This window comes from Mauremys reevesii, linkage group 3, assembly GCF_016161935.1.
Source record: "Mauremys reevesii isolate NIE-2019 linkage group 3, ASM1616193v1, whole genome shotgun sequence".
NCBI lineage: Eukaryota > Metazoa > Chordata > Testudines > Geoemydidae > Mauremys > Mauremys reevesii.
Window position 1 is genome coordinate 177,824,885 of NC_052625.1, and position 17,017 is coordinate 177,841,901.

The following is a 17,017-nucleotide window of genomic DNA, read 5'->3' on the forward strand; positions in this document are numbered from 1 at the left end:
CCCCTCTGGGCGGCCCTGGTCGGGTGACACCCTGACATCAGCATCCCTCTTCCCCCAAACCTCCTGCAAGCAAGTCCCGGGAGCAGCTCCAAGGCAGAGGGCAGAAGCAGCACATGGCAGTGTGGGGGAGGGACACCTGAACTGCCTGGCAATTGATACACTGCTGGATGGCTGCCACACAGGGAACTTCAGGGAGCTGACAGAGGGGCTGCTGGCCTACCCTGGTTCCAGGCCCCCACCAGCTAGCTCCAATAGGCTGCTCTTCCTGCAAGCAGTGGACAAAGCAGGCAGCTGCCAAACAACGTTATAAGGGAGCATTGCGCAACTTTAAACGAGCATGTTCTCTAATTGATCAGCGACGTAACAACGAAACAACGTTAACCGTGAGGACATTAAGTGAGGAGTTACTGTATGTACCTACTTTCCCCACTAAATTAGTCAGTAATTCTAAACTGTACATTAATAGGAAAATAGTTCAAAACACAGGCATCGGCTTCTAATTTTCCCTGGGTGTGCTCAACCCCTGCTCCACCCCAGGCCCCACCTCTTTATCCAGGGCCCTCCACCCTGCTCTCCTCTTCCTGCCTCCGCTCCACCCCCGGTCCAACTCCCACTCCAATCCTTCCCCCAAGGCCCCACCCCACCCCACCTCCTCTCGCCCCTGCTCCGCCCCAACTCTTCCTTGCCTTTTCCACCCCTTCTCCCGAGCATGCCCCATCCCTGTTCCTCCCTCTCCCTCCCAACACCTCCTGCATGCCACTGAACAGCTGTTTTTAGTCCCTGCTTTCAAATTCACATGGCTGGAGGGAAAATGTCCTTTGGTTGACATTTTTTCTTTGCAGTTCATGGTTGAATTTTGTCATAGTTTAATTAAACTTCATGTAGTTCAGCTCTGAAAAACTCTACTCCCCTATCAAAATTACTCCTTGCCTTAGGCGAGGAAAATATTGTAATCAGTTATGACAAAGGGTGGACAAGGGGACTTTGGGCTGAGGAAGGTAAATTTCTGGACAGATCTAAAGAGCTAATTTAGTTGTTGGAGTGTGTGAAAAACATTTCTGATACTGGCTTTTAAATTGTTAAACTAAAGCTGCTCTAAAATGGACTTGCATAAAGAATTCAAACAATCAGAAAGTTGCATCATAGTATCTGATCACTGTACGTGAGGAAGTGGCTGGCCCAAACTCTAGTGAGCTAGTTAAAACTGCACTGAGGGAAACATGGTGATAGTCTTGAACTGTCTGGTTAGGATGACTAGATAGCAAGTGTGAAAAATCAGGACAGGAGGTGGGGGGTAATAGGTGCCTTTATAAGAAAAAGCCCCAAAATCGGGACTGTCCCTATAAAATCGGGACATCTGGTCACCCTATTTCTGGTTAAAAGAAAATTGGCTCATTAATGAAGGATGTGATGTCACTTAATTGAGGCTTAATAGATCTTTGAAGATGAAAAGTGCTGTATAAGTACCAAGCAGCATTATCTTTCTTAGTAAGTGCCGACTCCATGGGTGCTCCTAGCTGGTGCTTAGCACCCACCAACAGCCAAGCTCCCTTCCCTCCCCCACCCCCCCGCTCCCATGCACCTACGGCCCATGCCGATCAACTCTTTCCCCTCCCTCCCAGCACCTCCCCCAGCACCGGAACACCCAGTTGGAAAGGAACCCTCCCCAGCCTGGTGAAAATGAGCAAGTGAGTGAGGGTGGGGGACAGCGAGTGATGGAGGGAGGGGGGATGGAGTGAATGGGGCAGGGCCTCAAAGAAGGGGTAGGGCAAGGGTGTTCGGTTTTGTGCAATTAGAAAGTTGGCAACCCTATTTGGAATTAGAAATTATTTTCTCATCTATAACCACTAGGAATTTAATTATGTTTTCCATTTTAGAATTATAGCAGTAATTCACTCTAAATGTGGGCTACCAGAAGGTAAAGTCAATATTTATTTTACAGATAAACTTCAAGAAAAAACTGGCATGTGACTACTTATTCAACAATTCCACAAATTAAGACTTTTATAATAAACAGTTAAGAGGCATATTCATTTAGAACACATCTGGGCAAACACATCTAGGATTATTTCACAATACTTTTTTGTCAAGATAAAACCAGGTTATCTGTCAACTGAGTGTATCCACAAATATTAGTCAATCTAGTCCGGATGAAGTTCCAATCATAAAGCACAGTAAAGCAAAAATAGGATTGACATGTGCAACAGTATATTTAAATAGAAGGTATATGAGCAGGGACATAAATGATTTAAGAAGTGTGATATATATTTTATTAATTCTTTGATAAGTTTGCTGAAATTCTTGTACTAATCTCTTATATTAGGTTTTAGTGCTTTCCAAAGTTTATATTTCCCAAAGCACTGAACAGGTTATCAAGTAAACACACCATCCAAAGTTTTAAAATTGCATTATTACAAAATGTTTAAAAGCATAAACTTTGGACAATTTGTAATCCTCAGCAATACTCTACTACACATTAGTTGATGATCAAGGCAACTAATTTTACAGGGACTAGAAAAGAAACTAAGACTTCCTTTCTCACTGCTACACATACGTATTGCATTATGATATCATTGCTTGTTAATAATTCATTTGCCAAGTAGTTACATTGGTTGAAAAAATATCTTTGAGTTTTTGATCTACAGACCTTTCCACAAAAAAGCTCCAATCTTTTCAAATGACATGATTTTTTTCTTTCATTGTTTCTGGCCACCTGAGCTATGCATATTTTTCCATTCAACTTTTCCTTTGTATTGCTAAAAAGGCAAATGTCACACCTCATCAGACAGAATTACATTAACAATGGTAGCTCTTATGCACCTTGGAGAATCACTGAAGCAATGAAGAGCATACTTTAGGGTTAAAGGACACGTGGAAAATCCTTTAGCAAACAGAAAAGAATGAAGAACTGATATTTTTAATAACAAATATTTTCAGTGAAATACTAGCCCAACTGAAGTAAATAATTTTGCCATCGACTTTAATGGGACCAGAATTTCACTCACCCTTTGTTATCTGTAATTTTTCTTTCACGGATCAGACAGTTTTGAAATTTATCTTATAATGTAAGTTATATAAAATAAAGTCAAAATCAGAAAATGTTTTCATATTAACAAAATATGTTTCAATTGACCCCAAATGAAGGTTTTTCAAAAATTTCATTTTGCAGAAAGTTTCACATTTTTTTCTTTTGTTTTTATTTGGAATAAAAAAAATTCAAAATCACAGAATTCCCAGCAAAACGAAAATTCCAGTTCCCACACAGTTCTAGATATATAACCTTTTTTTATTTAGTAGCCCTGTTTTATTAATTTTCCCTGTTCACATATCAGGAAGTGAAAAATCTATCTGTTTTAACACGGATGAAACACTGACCCCCGAGACAAAATATCCTGTCTGTTCAGAAGAAGGATTAGGGGAGGTGCTGCAATATTCTGAGACTTGGGCTTCTTGGTCAATATGGTGCCATAGAGCATAGGTGTGTTTCTTCTTTCCTCACCATCTGAAGAGCACCTGACAAAGTGAAACTGAGGAAGAGGCAAAAGGAAAAATATATAAGCACAATCCTCAACCATAGTTGGGAGAGGAAAAGCATCCCTGGATGCATCTTGATATTTTCCCTCCATGTGAAAAACACATGAATTTTGTTGCTAAGTTTTGATGCAAACAGATCTCTCACCAGTTTACCCTCTCTCTCATAATAAAGAATATTGACCTATACAGATTTTACTTCGACTGTTTTATGGCCTGTGAAGGGCTGCTCTACAAGTGTGGAAATGTGCTCAATAGAGTGTGATTTCTAAATCAGACTGAAGTGTTGTGCATTAATTAGTCCATATAGACCCTGCTGATAGTGCTGTTTGAAACAGTACGAAGGAGGAGTCCTTGTGGCACCGCAGAGACTAACAAATTTATTTGGGCATAAGCTTTCATGGGCTATTACCCACTTCATCAGATGCATGGAGTGAAAAATACAGTAGGCGGGTATAAATATACATCACATGAAAAGATGGGAGTTGCCTTACCAAGTGGTGGAGGGGAGGGGGTCAGTGCTAAGAAGGCCAATTCAATTAGGGTGGATGTAGCCCATTCCCAACAGTTGACAAGAAAGGGTGAGTATCAACAGAGGGGAAATTATATTTTGTAGTGACCCAGCCATCCCCAGTCTTTATTCAGGCCTATTTGATAGTGTCAAGTTTGCAAATTAATTCCAGTTCTGCAGTTTCTCATTGAAGTCTGATTTTGAAGTTTTTTTTGTTGAAGAATGGCCACTTTAAGTCTGTTATTGGGTCTTCAGGGAGATTGAAGTGCTCTCCTACTGGTTTTTGAATGTTACAATTTTTGATGCCCGATTTGTGTCCATTTAGTTTAGTTTCCCTTCAAACATAACATACTGCTGCACATCACATTTGGGAAATGGATGCTGTTTTTCCTGGATCACTTCAACGTTCAAATGGATACACCATCCTTCCAGCTAGCACCAAAAAGTCAAGACCTTTTGCTTAATTTTACTATAGTATCGTCTTTGGATAATGTGTGTTTGAGTAACCATCACTGGAGGAGTCCAATGATTGATTCAGGGACCCAAACATTTAAATGGAAGGGGCAAGAGCAGATTTGGTGGAAAGGACAATAAATTTCTTTAGTCCACCCTCATAATGGGGAGAAAAATAAACACAAACCACATCCTTCTTAGTAGAGGCAACCTGGCCTTTTGCTCCCCCATCCCAAGAGAGATGCTGCAATGCACTTCCATTCCAGAAAAGCCTCTCCATAAAGCCATTTGAATATAGTTCCTTTTTACTGACAAACAAGCGGGTTGTGTCTAGGAATCCCCTCCACCTCTTAGGCCATGTCTACACTATAAACGTATGTCAACATAGCGGGGCACTTCCGCCAAGGGGAACCAAATTTAAAGTGAAGACACATGCACAACTAGGCTGACGTAAGCTGCCTTGTGTCAATCTAACTTTATAGCCTAGACTAAGGCCTTACTCTGCTTCTTTCCCCTCTCTCACTTCCTTTCCCTGTGTCTCGCAGTCCCCTGCCCCTTCCTATGCACAGTAGTAATACAATAAGTAGTAATAAAGACATGGTCCCTGCCCAGAAGACCTTACATTGAGAAAAGCCTAGTGACATAAAAATGGTAGGGAAGAGTGATACAATCAAAACATACACAAGTTTCATACATATGTTCTTTTGCTTTATAAAAATATATATGTAAATTATGAACAACTTGTGGGATTCCTGCTCTTCCACCACTCTTCATGTATTGCTCACCTTCTTTGATTGTACGTTCTTCAGGGCAAGGATCACATCTATATCTATGGACAGCACCTAGCAAAATGGGGCTCCAAACCCGATCAGGGCACCTGGGCTCTACCAACATATAAACATTGCAATTAACTAACTTACTTTTCTTGTAGCCACCTCTAACCCCTACATATTTTGTGTAATGGCAGGACAACTGTATAATATTCTGCCTGAAGAATAGTGGGCATAGTTCTACAGAATTTGTACTTGAAAGTGGATTTCACATCTCTGTGTTAAGATCCCCTTCTTCTGTTATATAAAGGCAACAGCACAAATCTTAATTTCTCTTTATGTATATTAAGTTATTCTGCTTCAAAAGGCAGCCTCTACCACAGTGTAATGTGAAATTGCTTTGATTTTTTTAGAAAATGTGGCTGAATAGCCTCAGCATAATTTGCTTATGTCAGTACCCCTGATGCTCCACTTCAGTGCCCAAAATACTGCTGCCTCTTCTACTGCGTGTGCCAATGCACATTTATTAGAAAACAAATTCTTGTCTCCAAGAGTAGAACTGAATATGTAGTAATATGCATACACATGAACTGTGTTAATTCTATTTATCATAACTAAATATCATGGTTCAGATTATTAATAAAAGATATTTGAAAAATGTTTTGAATACTTTATGTCACATATTTGTCTTCACCGTACCTAAAGGAGAAAACACCCTATGTGCTCAAGACAATCAATGAGGCCAATAATTTGTCATTACTCACCCTAAACTGTAATGACTGTCTTCAAGCATGAATCAATACATATTCCAATAAATATTTATAATTTTGACTAATTTTTGTTTTCATGCCATGAGTCAACTAACACCAACCAATGCTGGCTGCACTTCTGGGAGACCCCTTTAAAAATGCCATGAATCCTACCACGGATACAATATTGAGATGCAGTAACTGTAGCCACTGAAGCAGGGAACAAGAATTCTGGAGAGTGAAGTGAATCAGCACCAGAGTCAAGAAAAGAACCTATGATCTCAGGCAAATCACAACGCTCTTTGTGCTTCAATTGATCAGTCTCTGAATTGAAGAAAATATTAATCTTCATAGGCAGCGGGTGAAGCTTCCCCTTGGGGAGGCTAGCGCCTGCCCCACCTCTTCCGAATGAGGCCCCGTCTCTTCTGGTAGAGGCTCTACCCCAGCACTCTGCTCTCAGTCCCTCATCGTGGCCCCAGCCAGGGTGGAGGAGGGTGGCTGAGAGCTCGGCCCCTCCCCAACGTGGCCCCGGCTGGGGTGGAGGGGTGGGCTGAGAGATCAGTCTTGGTCAGCCTTGGCAGGGACTGTGGCAAAGCTCTCGGCCCTGGTTGGAGCTCCAAGTCTGGAGCCCCTCCCCCTCATTCTCCCTCTTCCACCTGCAGCCCTGACCATTGCCCCACCACCCCATTCTGTCCCTTCCCCTGCAGCACTGCCCCCATTCCACCCACAGCCCTGCCCTGCCCCTTCCCCATGACCCCTCCGTATTCCACTCCCATTCCACGTCTCCCCCCCTCATTCCTTCCCTCCTGCCCCACACTGTGGCCCCGAGACCGGAAAAGTTCTGTGCTCCGAGCTCCTTTAGCCCTGAGGCCGTAGCGGAGAGAGATTTGGGGGCCCCAAATCCACCACTGCCCCTACCCCCAGGAGCAAGAGGTTTGGGGAGGCTTAGCCTCCCCCAGCCTCCATTACACATCGCCTATGTTCATCTTTGTAAGTCATGTGGAAATCAGAGGTGTACTATCATGTGCACAGTATGTTATGCTAATTATAATTCCTACTGATTAACTTCCCAACATTCTAGGATCTCTTTGGTTTTCTCAGAAAAGTTGTTTGAACTGACAAATTATAAAACAGCCAACTTTTTAGAGCAAAATATACCAAAAACCAACATTGGATGTCCCAAATACAAGAAGTGAGCTGTATAAGGCTTTTTCCAAGGTTCAGAACAGCAACAGAAAGAGCTTATTAATTAGAACGTTACTATGTGTAAATATAACCCTTATCTCTGAGATCACTTGAAATATAGATAACAAACAGCCATGCCTATATTAGTATAACATTTGATCTTAGAATTTTTAAAAAATAATAATTACAGTATTTTAGTACTTCAGCAGTACTTAAATCACCCTACACTCACACACAAAAAAAATCCCTTATTCATTTTACGATGTGTAGCATTTCTGAGGCATTAGTCTCTGTTGACTTCAGAGATTGCTTTTGAATGGCAGATTCAACTGTTCCAACGGGAGGTAAAGTGTCATAATGGAGAACCTGAACCTGCCAATTTGTAATTCACAAAAAGTTGCTCCTATACTATATTTCACTCACACATATTTCTATCTACAGTATCTGCCTACGTACTTACGCGGCACCACCAGCACCGTAACAGCCAAGTGCTTTACTCTCCCTTTAGTCACATGACATTTGATTGGCACACACGGAAAACTGTAGTAGTACTACTATTTGTAGTAGTCAAATAGTTACCCAGGAACATTCTCCATTGCAAACTAGCGGAGGGTTGAGGAACTCTGCACAGCTGGAGAGCAAGTCAGATAAATTAGCCCTCTCCTTTTGGGACCTCAGTATATTGGTCAATGAAAAACAAAAACAGAAAATACTTATTCTGCAGGAATTAAAAAACTTAGTACAAAATACATTATATACACCTACCTTACCTACAAAGATGACACCATGCTTGCATAAAGATAGCATTTAAAAAAAGAAGTATCAAAGCTCTATCACCCCTACTGACTTGGCAAATCTGATCTAAAACTGGTATGGGGCACAATATCAAAAAGGTGTATGAGTAAAGAGTAACAAAATTAATTTTTAAACATAATTTTGGCCCAACTTGCCATAAAAACTTATACAAGTATAGTGGAATAAATTATTTGATAGCAAAACTCCACCAAAATCAAGTGTTAACATTAGGGTGACCAGACAGCAAATGCGAAAAATCGGGACGGGGTGGGGGGGTAATAGAAGCCTATATAAGAAAAAGACCCAAAAATCGGGATTGTCCCTATAAAATTGGGACCCCTGGTTAACATTAAAAAGCCAAGTATCAGAGGGGTAGCCGTGTTAGCCACTGCTTGCATCCGAAGAAGTGGGTATTCACCCACGAAAGCTCATGCTGCAAAACGTCTGTTAGTCTATAAGGTGCCACAGGATTCTTTGCTGTTTCATTAAAAAGCCAAACTCTTTTTAGCAAGTACCATCCTGTAGCACTAAAGTCAAAGCGAGCTGATACTTTTCCTTCACCTGCTCCTCACTGTGCTCTGGACACACACCCACGTTCACACCCAGACACATTCCACTTATCACAGCTGTTGCCTTTTTCTGACTCAGTCTGGGAGTCTCTCTCCTGCTGCTTGGATAGGAATCCCAGCTGACTCCACTCCTGAATTCTAGTACTACCCACACCCTTCCCTCTACATAGATACACAGCAGCCCTTTTGGGACAGAGGGAGAGTGCTGCTGCAATGTTAGGAGTGAGGGGGAAGGTTTACCAAAAGCCAAGGATGAAGTCAGCTTGAATTCAACTTCAGTCAACAGGAGAGACATTTTTTGCATGTGTGGAGGAGGGCAGCAGCTGTGAAATGTGTGGAATTTGACTTGCTGAGGTTGAGTGGGTTTGTGGCCAGAAAAGTGCATTGAGGGAAGTGAAAAAATTAAAAGACATTCCACATATTGCGAAATGGAAGTTGCAAGATGGAAGGTCAGAGCTACTCACAGTAACAGAAAGTCTGAAACATCCGCATGCACCACTTAGCTCCTCCATTATTTATGAATGTTAACAGATGTATTCTTTTAATACATACCTATCTGTACAACCTGTGTTAACACAGTTGCGTTTTCCTTTAAACTGCATATTTGCAGAGACAAAACATTCTCTATTCTAGGGAGATGTCTGCATCAGTGCCGTAAGGAGGGCAAGGCGAGTGAGACACTTGCGTCGGACGCAGAAGTGAGGGGTGCAGAAAGTCTCTCCTTCTGCGACAATTTGGCGGCAAGTCCTTCCCTCCGAGAGGGACTGAGGGACCCACCGCCGAATTGCCACTGGTTGTCGGCAAGGGAGAGGGGCGGCACGTCCGGCTTTTCGGCAGAAATTTGGCGACGGGTCCCTCAGTCCCTCTCCGAGGGAAGGACCTGCCACTGAATTGCTGCCGAAGAGCCGGATGTGCCGCCCAAGTCCCTTGCCTCGGGCGCAAAAATCCCTAGTTACGGCTGTGGTCTGCATCATAGGAATATCAATCTATGCTGGGCAAGTATGGAGCCACACTTGGTCATAGGAAGTGAGCTGTCTCAGCCTCTTAGCCAGGGGATTCCAATGAGACAGAAGAAAACCGTCAGTGACTCCATCCTGCAAGCTGGTCTTAAATGACACTACCAGAACAAGTTTCATTTGAGGACCCCCCTTCCTATATCGTAACTTTTTTTTTTCTGAGACAAGAAAAAGCATCAATTGGCTAGGAGTCCAGGTTTGAAAGATTCCACACGGGGACTGGTGAGGATCAGAGTAGAATAACTTGATGGTGAGCCTCTGACAAAACAGCTGTTTGTAGTCAGTAGGAGCCCTACTAATTTTCAGAGGAAGAATAAGAAAAGTCTGTGGAGGCACAAGTAGGCAGGGCCAACCGTTCCCCCTCCCCCATATATAGTTGAGAAACAAAATAAGGAAAGAACACAAACATTTTTCATTCCTATATTTAATGTAACAAGCCATTATCAATTTGCCCATCAAGAGTAATATGACAATCAGAATCATGTGGCTTACAGGGTTCGTTTATACTGCAAAAACCACACCAACAACAAGTCTCAGAGCCCACGTCTACAACCTCAGAGTCACGCTACGGCACTAAAAATAGTCATGTAGCTATACCCGCTTAGTCCAGAGCTTGGGCTTTGTAACACCCTTTCCCCATCCCAAGCTTCAAAGACCAAGCTCCAGCCTGAGCGAGAACATCTGCATGGCTATTTTTAGTGCTGTAGTGCTATACTGCAAGCCCTGTGAGCCTCCTGCGGCAGCACTTTGAAGTGAAAATTGCTCCTGGTAATCCACCTCCATGAGGGGATTAGCTCTGAGCGCTGGGAGCATGGCTCCCAGCTCTCGAAGCCTGTTTACACTAGCGCTTTAGAGCGTTCAGACTTGCTGCGCTCAGGGGGATGATTTTCCAACCCCCTGAGCCAGCAAGTTAGAGTGCTATAAAATGTAAGTGTAGACAAGCCCATCTGTATACATGAGCTCTGCAGCTTGTTTTGTGGGGTGGGGTGGGGTGGTTTGCAGTGTAGACACACCCATAATCACACAAGCATCACGCATTAAACCGAAGTACGCACTTAATGATCCAAAGCAACATTTAACTTCTTTAGAAATTCATCAGTAAGCATATATATTCACTGCAGAGTTAACTCGGGTTTTTACTCAGGTGTTGCCCCTAATCCCTCTCCCCTTAACTAGCTGGCTCATCTGGGGCTGTAGGGTAAAACCCAGTGCTTCCTTCACATAGGCTGGTAAACAGCCCACTTTGCAGTGAGAATGTAGACTAATCACTGAGTGCTGATAGTCCTCCAATACTTTTCTCATAGTTTCCCTGTGTATCCACAAGGACATACAAGTTCTTCCACAATTCACCGGGAAAGAATTGCAGGACAAACAATGGGATATGCTCCCAGGAGTCATAACAACAAACATGGCTGTGTGCAGCACCAGTGAGCATTTAAAGCGTCTGTATGTGGCGCGGGGAGCAACAGAGATGAGGTGGGGTGGAAAGAGAAGCAGCACCACAGTGATGGGCCCCAGGAACTCACTGCACCACCAGAGAGACTTTCCCAACCTCACTGACTGTCACTTCACTCCCCAATTCCCAAGAGAGTCTCCCAACCCCACTGTCACTTCACCTTGGCTCCAAAGGTACCCCAACACCACTGTCACTTCATCTCCAGCCTGAAGGACCCCCAGTCCCACTGAGTATCACCATCCCCTCGGTCCCATATCCTCAGAGAGACACCTCTAATCCTAGAAATCCTGAGCTCCAGAGAGACTCCCACTCAACCCTACTGAATCTCAGTACACCTCAACCCCCTATTCCTAGAGAAACCCCAACCATACTGAACTTCACCAAACTCCCAAACACTCCCATCCCCCAAACTCACAGGATGTATTTTCTTTTAATAATGTGAAAGAGGCCTGTTGCTTCATTTAACAATAATAAATAAATACAAATAGCTTAATGAGCTAAAAATTGAATGTGATTATGTAATATATGTATAAAACATTATGAATGATCTGTATTAAGTGCATAAAGTTTTACTTTGTCTGGGGATATAATCCCCCACTCCGCTTTTTTTTCAGAACACTAAGCATTGCCGGTGAGGTCACAGGAACTTGGGTAAGGTTTTGCAGAGTGGCTTCTCATAACCACATGCCACATCCAAGTCAACTCTGTAGTGAAGCCACACCCCATAACCACAACACTGTCCCTTTACACTGAAGCAGCAATTGAAACAATTCACCAAACATAATGCCTACTATCAGAAAATCTTAAGTAGATGTTGTGATGGGTTGCCCCCTCGGGGTGCCACCTGATACACTGCGGTACCACTGAACCCACCTATTTCACCAGCCTGGATTCCCTTACACTTTCCTGCTGAGCCAGGTCCTTATGGAAGAGGTTGTCTTTCCATATATGAAGAAAATAAGTTTCAATTCTACAAACTAAAGCTCCTCTGTCACTCCCTCCACACTTTTACTTTTCCCTCTCTCCTACTATCCTACTATTCACTCCTGTTATTCACGTTCATTATTGTCCCATATGGATTCTCTTTTCACACCTCATCCTGTCAATATGCATACACCAACCCCAACAACCCGCCATTTAATTTCAAACTTGCTTGTGACTCTCCAAGTCTCTTTACTTTCTTCTCCCCCACCCATTTCCTATAACTGTCCTACCACAAACTCCTCCTCCCACCTCCATTTCATTCTCCCCTAAATCAAATCAATTAAATTCCTCCACATCAAGAAACTGAGTTGACTCCCATCCCATCAAGTTCCCATTCATTAAATTAATTCACACATTTACTCAGTGTGTGGAATGCTCTCTTCGCAATCATAATTATTTTAAAATTAATGTTTAGATTCTACTTATTAACCTCATCAATCACATGACCAACCTAGTGGTGAGCTAAACAGTCTGCAATGATTTAGGACCAACTATGCTACTAACTGTGGATGCCTGGTGTCCAGGGGAAATTTATCTTTACTCCTGTGATCAAATCAACCCTTAAGCTTCTCTGTTAAAAAGATTTGCACTCCTGAGTCTTTCTATAAGGCATGTTTTCCAATCCTTTCCAATAAATTATATATTTCAGACATAAGAGAAATATTTAGCATGTGGAATCAATATTCACTACCTCATGGCTATGCACAACTTCCTGTATGACTTAACACACCTATACTGTTCTCTGCTTCTGAAGGCAAAGATACAACAAATAGAGTAAAAAGAGTGGTGAGTGGATGGAGAAGAGAGAATGAACAAGATCCAACTTGGGGAAGACAAACAGGAGAGGAGAGAACAAGTTAAACGCCCAAGATACCACTTTCAAGGTTACAAGAGGCAGTTTAGAAGACAGCACCACCCAAAGCCAAGACTGAAGATAACAGGGCACTAAACTTTACCACTCTCCGTGATAGGAATTTAGCTGTAACAATCCTAAACTTTTCAACTCTGTTTATTGTAGTATTTGTAGAAGCACCACACACAACCTACAAGGAAGCTATGCTATATTAGTCATATAATCAGAATCTGCATTATAATAATAGAAGCAGCAGCAATGCCAGCTTTAGCTACTAATAAATTAAAAACTGTGCCACTGCCAAAAAATAGCAGTATTCTCTTCAGTTATTTTTACTTATGCCAGAAAAGCAACAGACACCATTAGGGAATTATGACATGTTACACAGAGGCGGCTCCAGGCACCAGCGCAGCAAGCGCATGCCTGGGGCAGCAAGCCACGGGGGGCGGCCTGCCGGTCGCCGTGAGGGCAGCAGTCAGGCCGCCTTCAGCAGTGTTTCTGCAGGAGGTCCACCGGTCCCGCAGTTTTGGCGGTAATTCGGCGGCGGGTATGCTGAAGGTGCGGGACCGGCGGACCTCCCGCAGATCCGCCGCTGAAGGCTGCCTGACTGCCATGCTTGGGGCGGCCAAAAACATAGAGCCGCCCCTGATGTTACAGTATGTCCTTTGGGCAAAGTTCACTGTTGTGACCAGATATGGATGAGCTCCACCTCTACCACTAACTTCCTTTTCTGGAATGACTTCAACAATGAGGCAATAAAGCCTTTGAAAGCAAAAAATCTCCATTGACATAAGCAGCACAAGCAAGAATAAGCTGTTGGTGCTTCTGCTGAAAGCAATGATTGCAAGGTGGAGGACAGAGTGCAGGTTATATGTACAAAAAACAATTACTCATCACTGTCCAAATCATTATGAAACGAATGCAAAAAGCACTGTTAAGCTAGAGCTGTGGCTGGGGAAGGGATTTTGACTATCAGAATTACCACAGCAAAACCCACAGCTTTGTGCTTTCCTTTGCTGACCTGCTGAACTAAAGTTGTATTTCATACAATGGAAATAAAATAAATAACTGAAATACATTTTTATTGAATGCTGACAAACTAAAGGATTGTTTGTGTTTTCTATTTCAAGGCACAAAGCCACATATAATCAAATAGAAAGGGCCAAGATTTTCCTCTCTGCCAATTCTCTCAGTGGGTTAATTGTAGGCTATTGCATAGTGGTGAACATCCATTTAACAGTATTAGCGCAAATGTAGCAAGAAAAGCTAATTATTGAAAACAGTATCTGACTGAGATGTAAGGCAGCAACTTCCAACCCAAAAAGCATTAAGAGATACTTGGGTGACATTCTTATATATTCATAGGCAAACCTAAGGCCTTAAAGGCAGTGCTCCTTTTCTTATGTGGTAAGTGGGTGTGTTCCCTTCTCTGGAAGAACCAGACTAAAAGACTCCAACCAAAGATTGCTCCCAAATGGACATGAGACTGTCTGGCTGAGGAGTAAGCAAGTGTTACATTTGGAACAGGGTTAACGCAGAGAGACAGCAATAAGGAACAGCATTAGAAGCATGACATGAAAATGTTGTTTAGTAAATGTAATTAAAACATACTAAGGGTCATGGTGGCGTCTCCATCGCTGATACGTTTTAATCAAGATTGGATGTTTTTCTAGAAGATGTTCTCTAAGGACTTATTTTGGGAAAGTGCTATGGCCTGTGTTACACAGGAGGTCAGACTAGATGATCACAATGATCCCTTCTGGCCTGGGAATCTATGAACTGAGAATTGTGTTTTTTCTGGAGGTATGAAGTTCGAGGAACTACAGAATAAGCTTTGGGTTGCATCTTGTCAAGGTGAACAAGAACTGAGGTCATATTAAAAAAATAGAGACTCAATGTCTTGAGTCTATGTCTACACATTTCTTTTAAAAAAGGAATTAACCCTCCTCAGGAGCCTAATCTTTCTGTCCTAGCTTCCAAATAGTCAATAGTTCAATAAGTATAAACTGAAAGCTCCCTCTATCTGGAGGAAAATAGGTTCCAAGGTGAACTGGGGTATTGGTAGGAGTTATGGTGTAGTATCAGGAGGGGTGTAGTCTTATCTATAAATAAGAACAGCGAGGCCTGAACATTTAATTTTATCCAACAGTAGACATTTTCCCCAGGTAATTGTGTGTAAATGTGATAAAGCACACCATGTTTATAGAACAGTACACACATGTCCATTGTGAACTTTTAAATCCAAACCAATTTTAACTACAAACGTAAGTCGGCAGTAAAGGCTGCATGGGTTACTTATAATTCTCAAGCAAATTTGTTTCTGGAAAGGATATACGATGCAAAAGAGATTGTGAGACATACTCTACAACAGTGGTCACCAACCCATAGATTGCGATCGACTGGTTGATCCTGGAGCCTCTGCCAGTCAATCGTGATCTCTGGACGCTAAAAGTCCAGCAGTGCAGCGGCACTAAGGCAAGCTCCCTGCCTGCCCCAGCCCCACGCTGCTCCAGGAAGCAGCCAGCACCACCCTGCAGCCCCTGGAGGGGGGCAGGGGTCTCCACACGCTGTTTCTGCCTGCAAGTGCTGCCCCCGCAGATCTCATTGGCCGGGAACAGGGAACTGCAGCCAATGGGAGCTGCAGGGGCGGTGCATGCAGGCAGGAGCAGCATGCGGAGCCATGTGCCCCGCCCCCCAAGGGTTGCAGGGGCATACTGAGTGCTTCCAGGAGCAGTGTGGGGCTGGGGCAGGCAGGAAGCCTGTCTTAGCCCCACTGCGCCGCCACCCGGGAGCTGCCCGAGGTAAGTGCTGCCTGGTGGGAGCCCACACCCCAACCCCCAGCCCTGAGCCTCCTATCAGAGCCAGAACCCCATACCCCCCTCGTACACCCCAACACTATGCCCCATCCCGGAGCCCCCTCCTGCACCCAAACTCCCTCCCAGAGCTTGCACCCCTCACCTTCTCCTGAACCCCAACCTCCTGCCCCAGGCTAAGCCCAGAGCCCCCTCCCACACTCCGAACCCCTCAGCCTCAGCCCAGAGCCTACACCCCCTCCCGAATCCCAACCCTCTGCCCTAGCCGTGTGAAAGTGAGTGAAGATGGGAGAGAGCGAGCGATGGAGGGAGAGGGGGATGGAATGAGCAGGAGGCGGGTCTTTGGGGAAGGGGCGGGGCCTCAGGAAAGGGGCAGGGGAGATCATGGGTTGCACTTAAATTCAAAATGTGATCTTGTGCATAAAAAGGTTGGAGACCACTGCTCTACAAGCACAGTTTTAAGTCTTAGGCTTGTTTTCTTGCTTCCCAGAACACAATCTTGAGGTATTTCAGCCCTAAAGGAACATTTGAAAAATAGAGGTGAGAATGAGAGTGTCATCTCATCCTTAACTATAGCATTGCAGTGAAGACAGATTAGAGGAAGTGCAAAAACACTTACATAAAATGTGATTAAAAATGTCACAGATTCATAAAAAGATGATACTGGAAATTCTAATTAGAGAAGTGATAGAGGAGCTCTTGAGAGAAATGAATATAGATAAAAAATGGTTTGCACTGGTTCTCAGAAAGACGAGTTATATTCAAAATAGTTACTAAGATTCTGTTGAGGAAAATATTGAAAAAACCTTAGACACCTATTCAAGGTAAATTTATGTCTAAAATCTTAAAATCCCAAAAGATATTCTGAAACTATTTACCCTGACAACTGCCAGCATGGAATGACGCAGAGGTAAGTGAAAGAACCTCACAATAGGCAGATCTGGGATAATCAAGATCAAAAGGTGATTTGATCACAGTGTATAAATAATTTATGGGGAGAAAATACCAGGTACGAAGGGCTATTTAATTTATCAGGCAAAGGTGTAAAAAGAACCAATGGGCTAGAATTTAAAATGAGACAAAATTTAGGTTGGAAATAAGGCACTTTTTTTAAACAAAAAATTAACAACTGAAACATAGTAACTGATCCATCACTTCCCTTGATATGTCTTAATCTTTTCAAATCAAGATTGAATGCTTTTTTGGAGGATATGCTTTAGCCAAACATAAGTTACTGGGATCAATATGAGAGCTCTGTGGTCTGTGTTATACAGTCACTCCCCGACTTACGCAAGCGTTCCATTCTGGAAAGCCTTGTGTAACTCGAATTTT

The 17,017-nt window shown here is 43.2% G+C and overlaps 1 protein-coding gene across 4 annotated transcripts in view; it reads right to left on the bottom strand.

Moving 5' to 3' along the window:
• The window catches only part of MBOAT2 (membrane bound O-acyltransferase domain containing 2), a 191,106-nt gene that overhangs the window by 73,572 nt on the left and 100,517 nt on the right, over window positions 1-17,017 (bottom strand). Inside the window, exon 1 of one of the 4 annotated variants that reach the window (XM_039528942.1) lies at window positions 7,779-7,821. The exons of the other annotated variants lie outside the window; for them this stretch is intronic. Within the exon in view, the coding sequence (XP_039384876.1) occupies window positions 7,779-7,795 (17 nt within the window). The 5' untranslated portion in view covers window positions 7,796-7,821. Of the gene's footprint in view, window positions 1-7,778; window positions 7,822-17,017 lie in introns of those variants that run through there. 4 annotated transcript variants of the gene reach the window in all.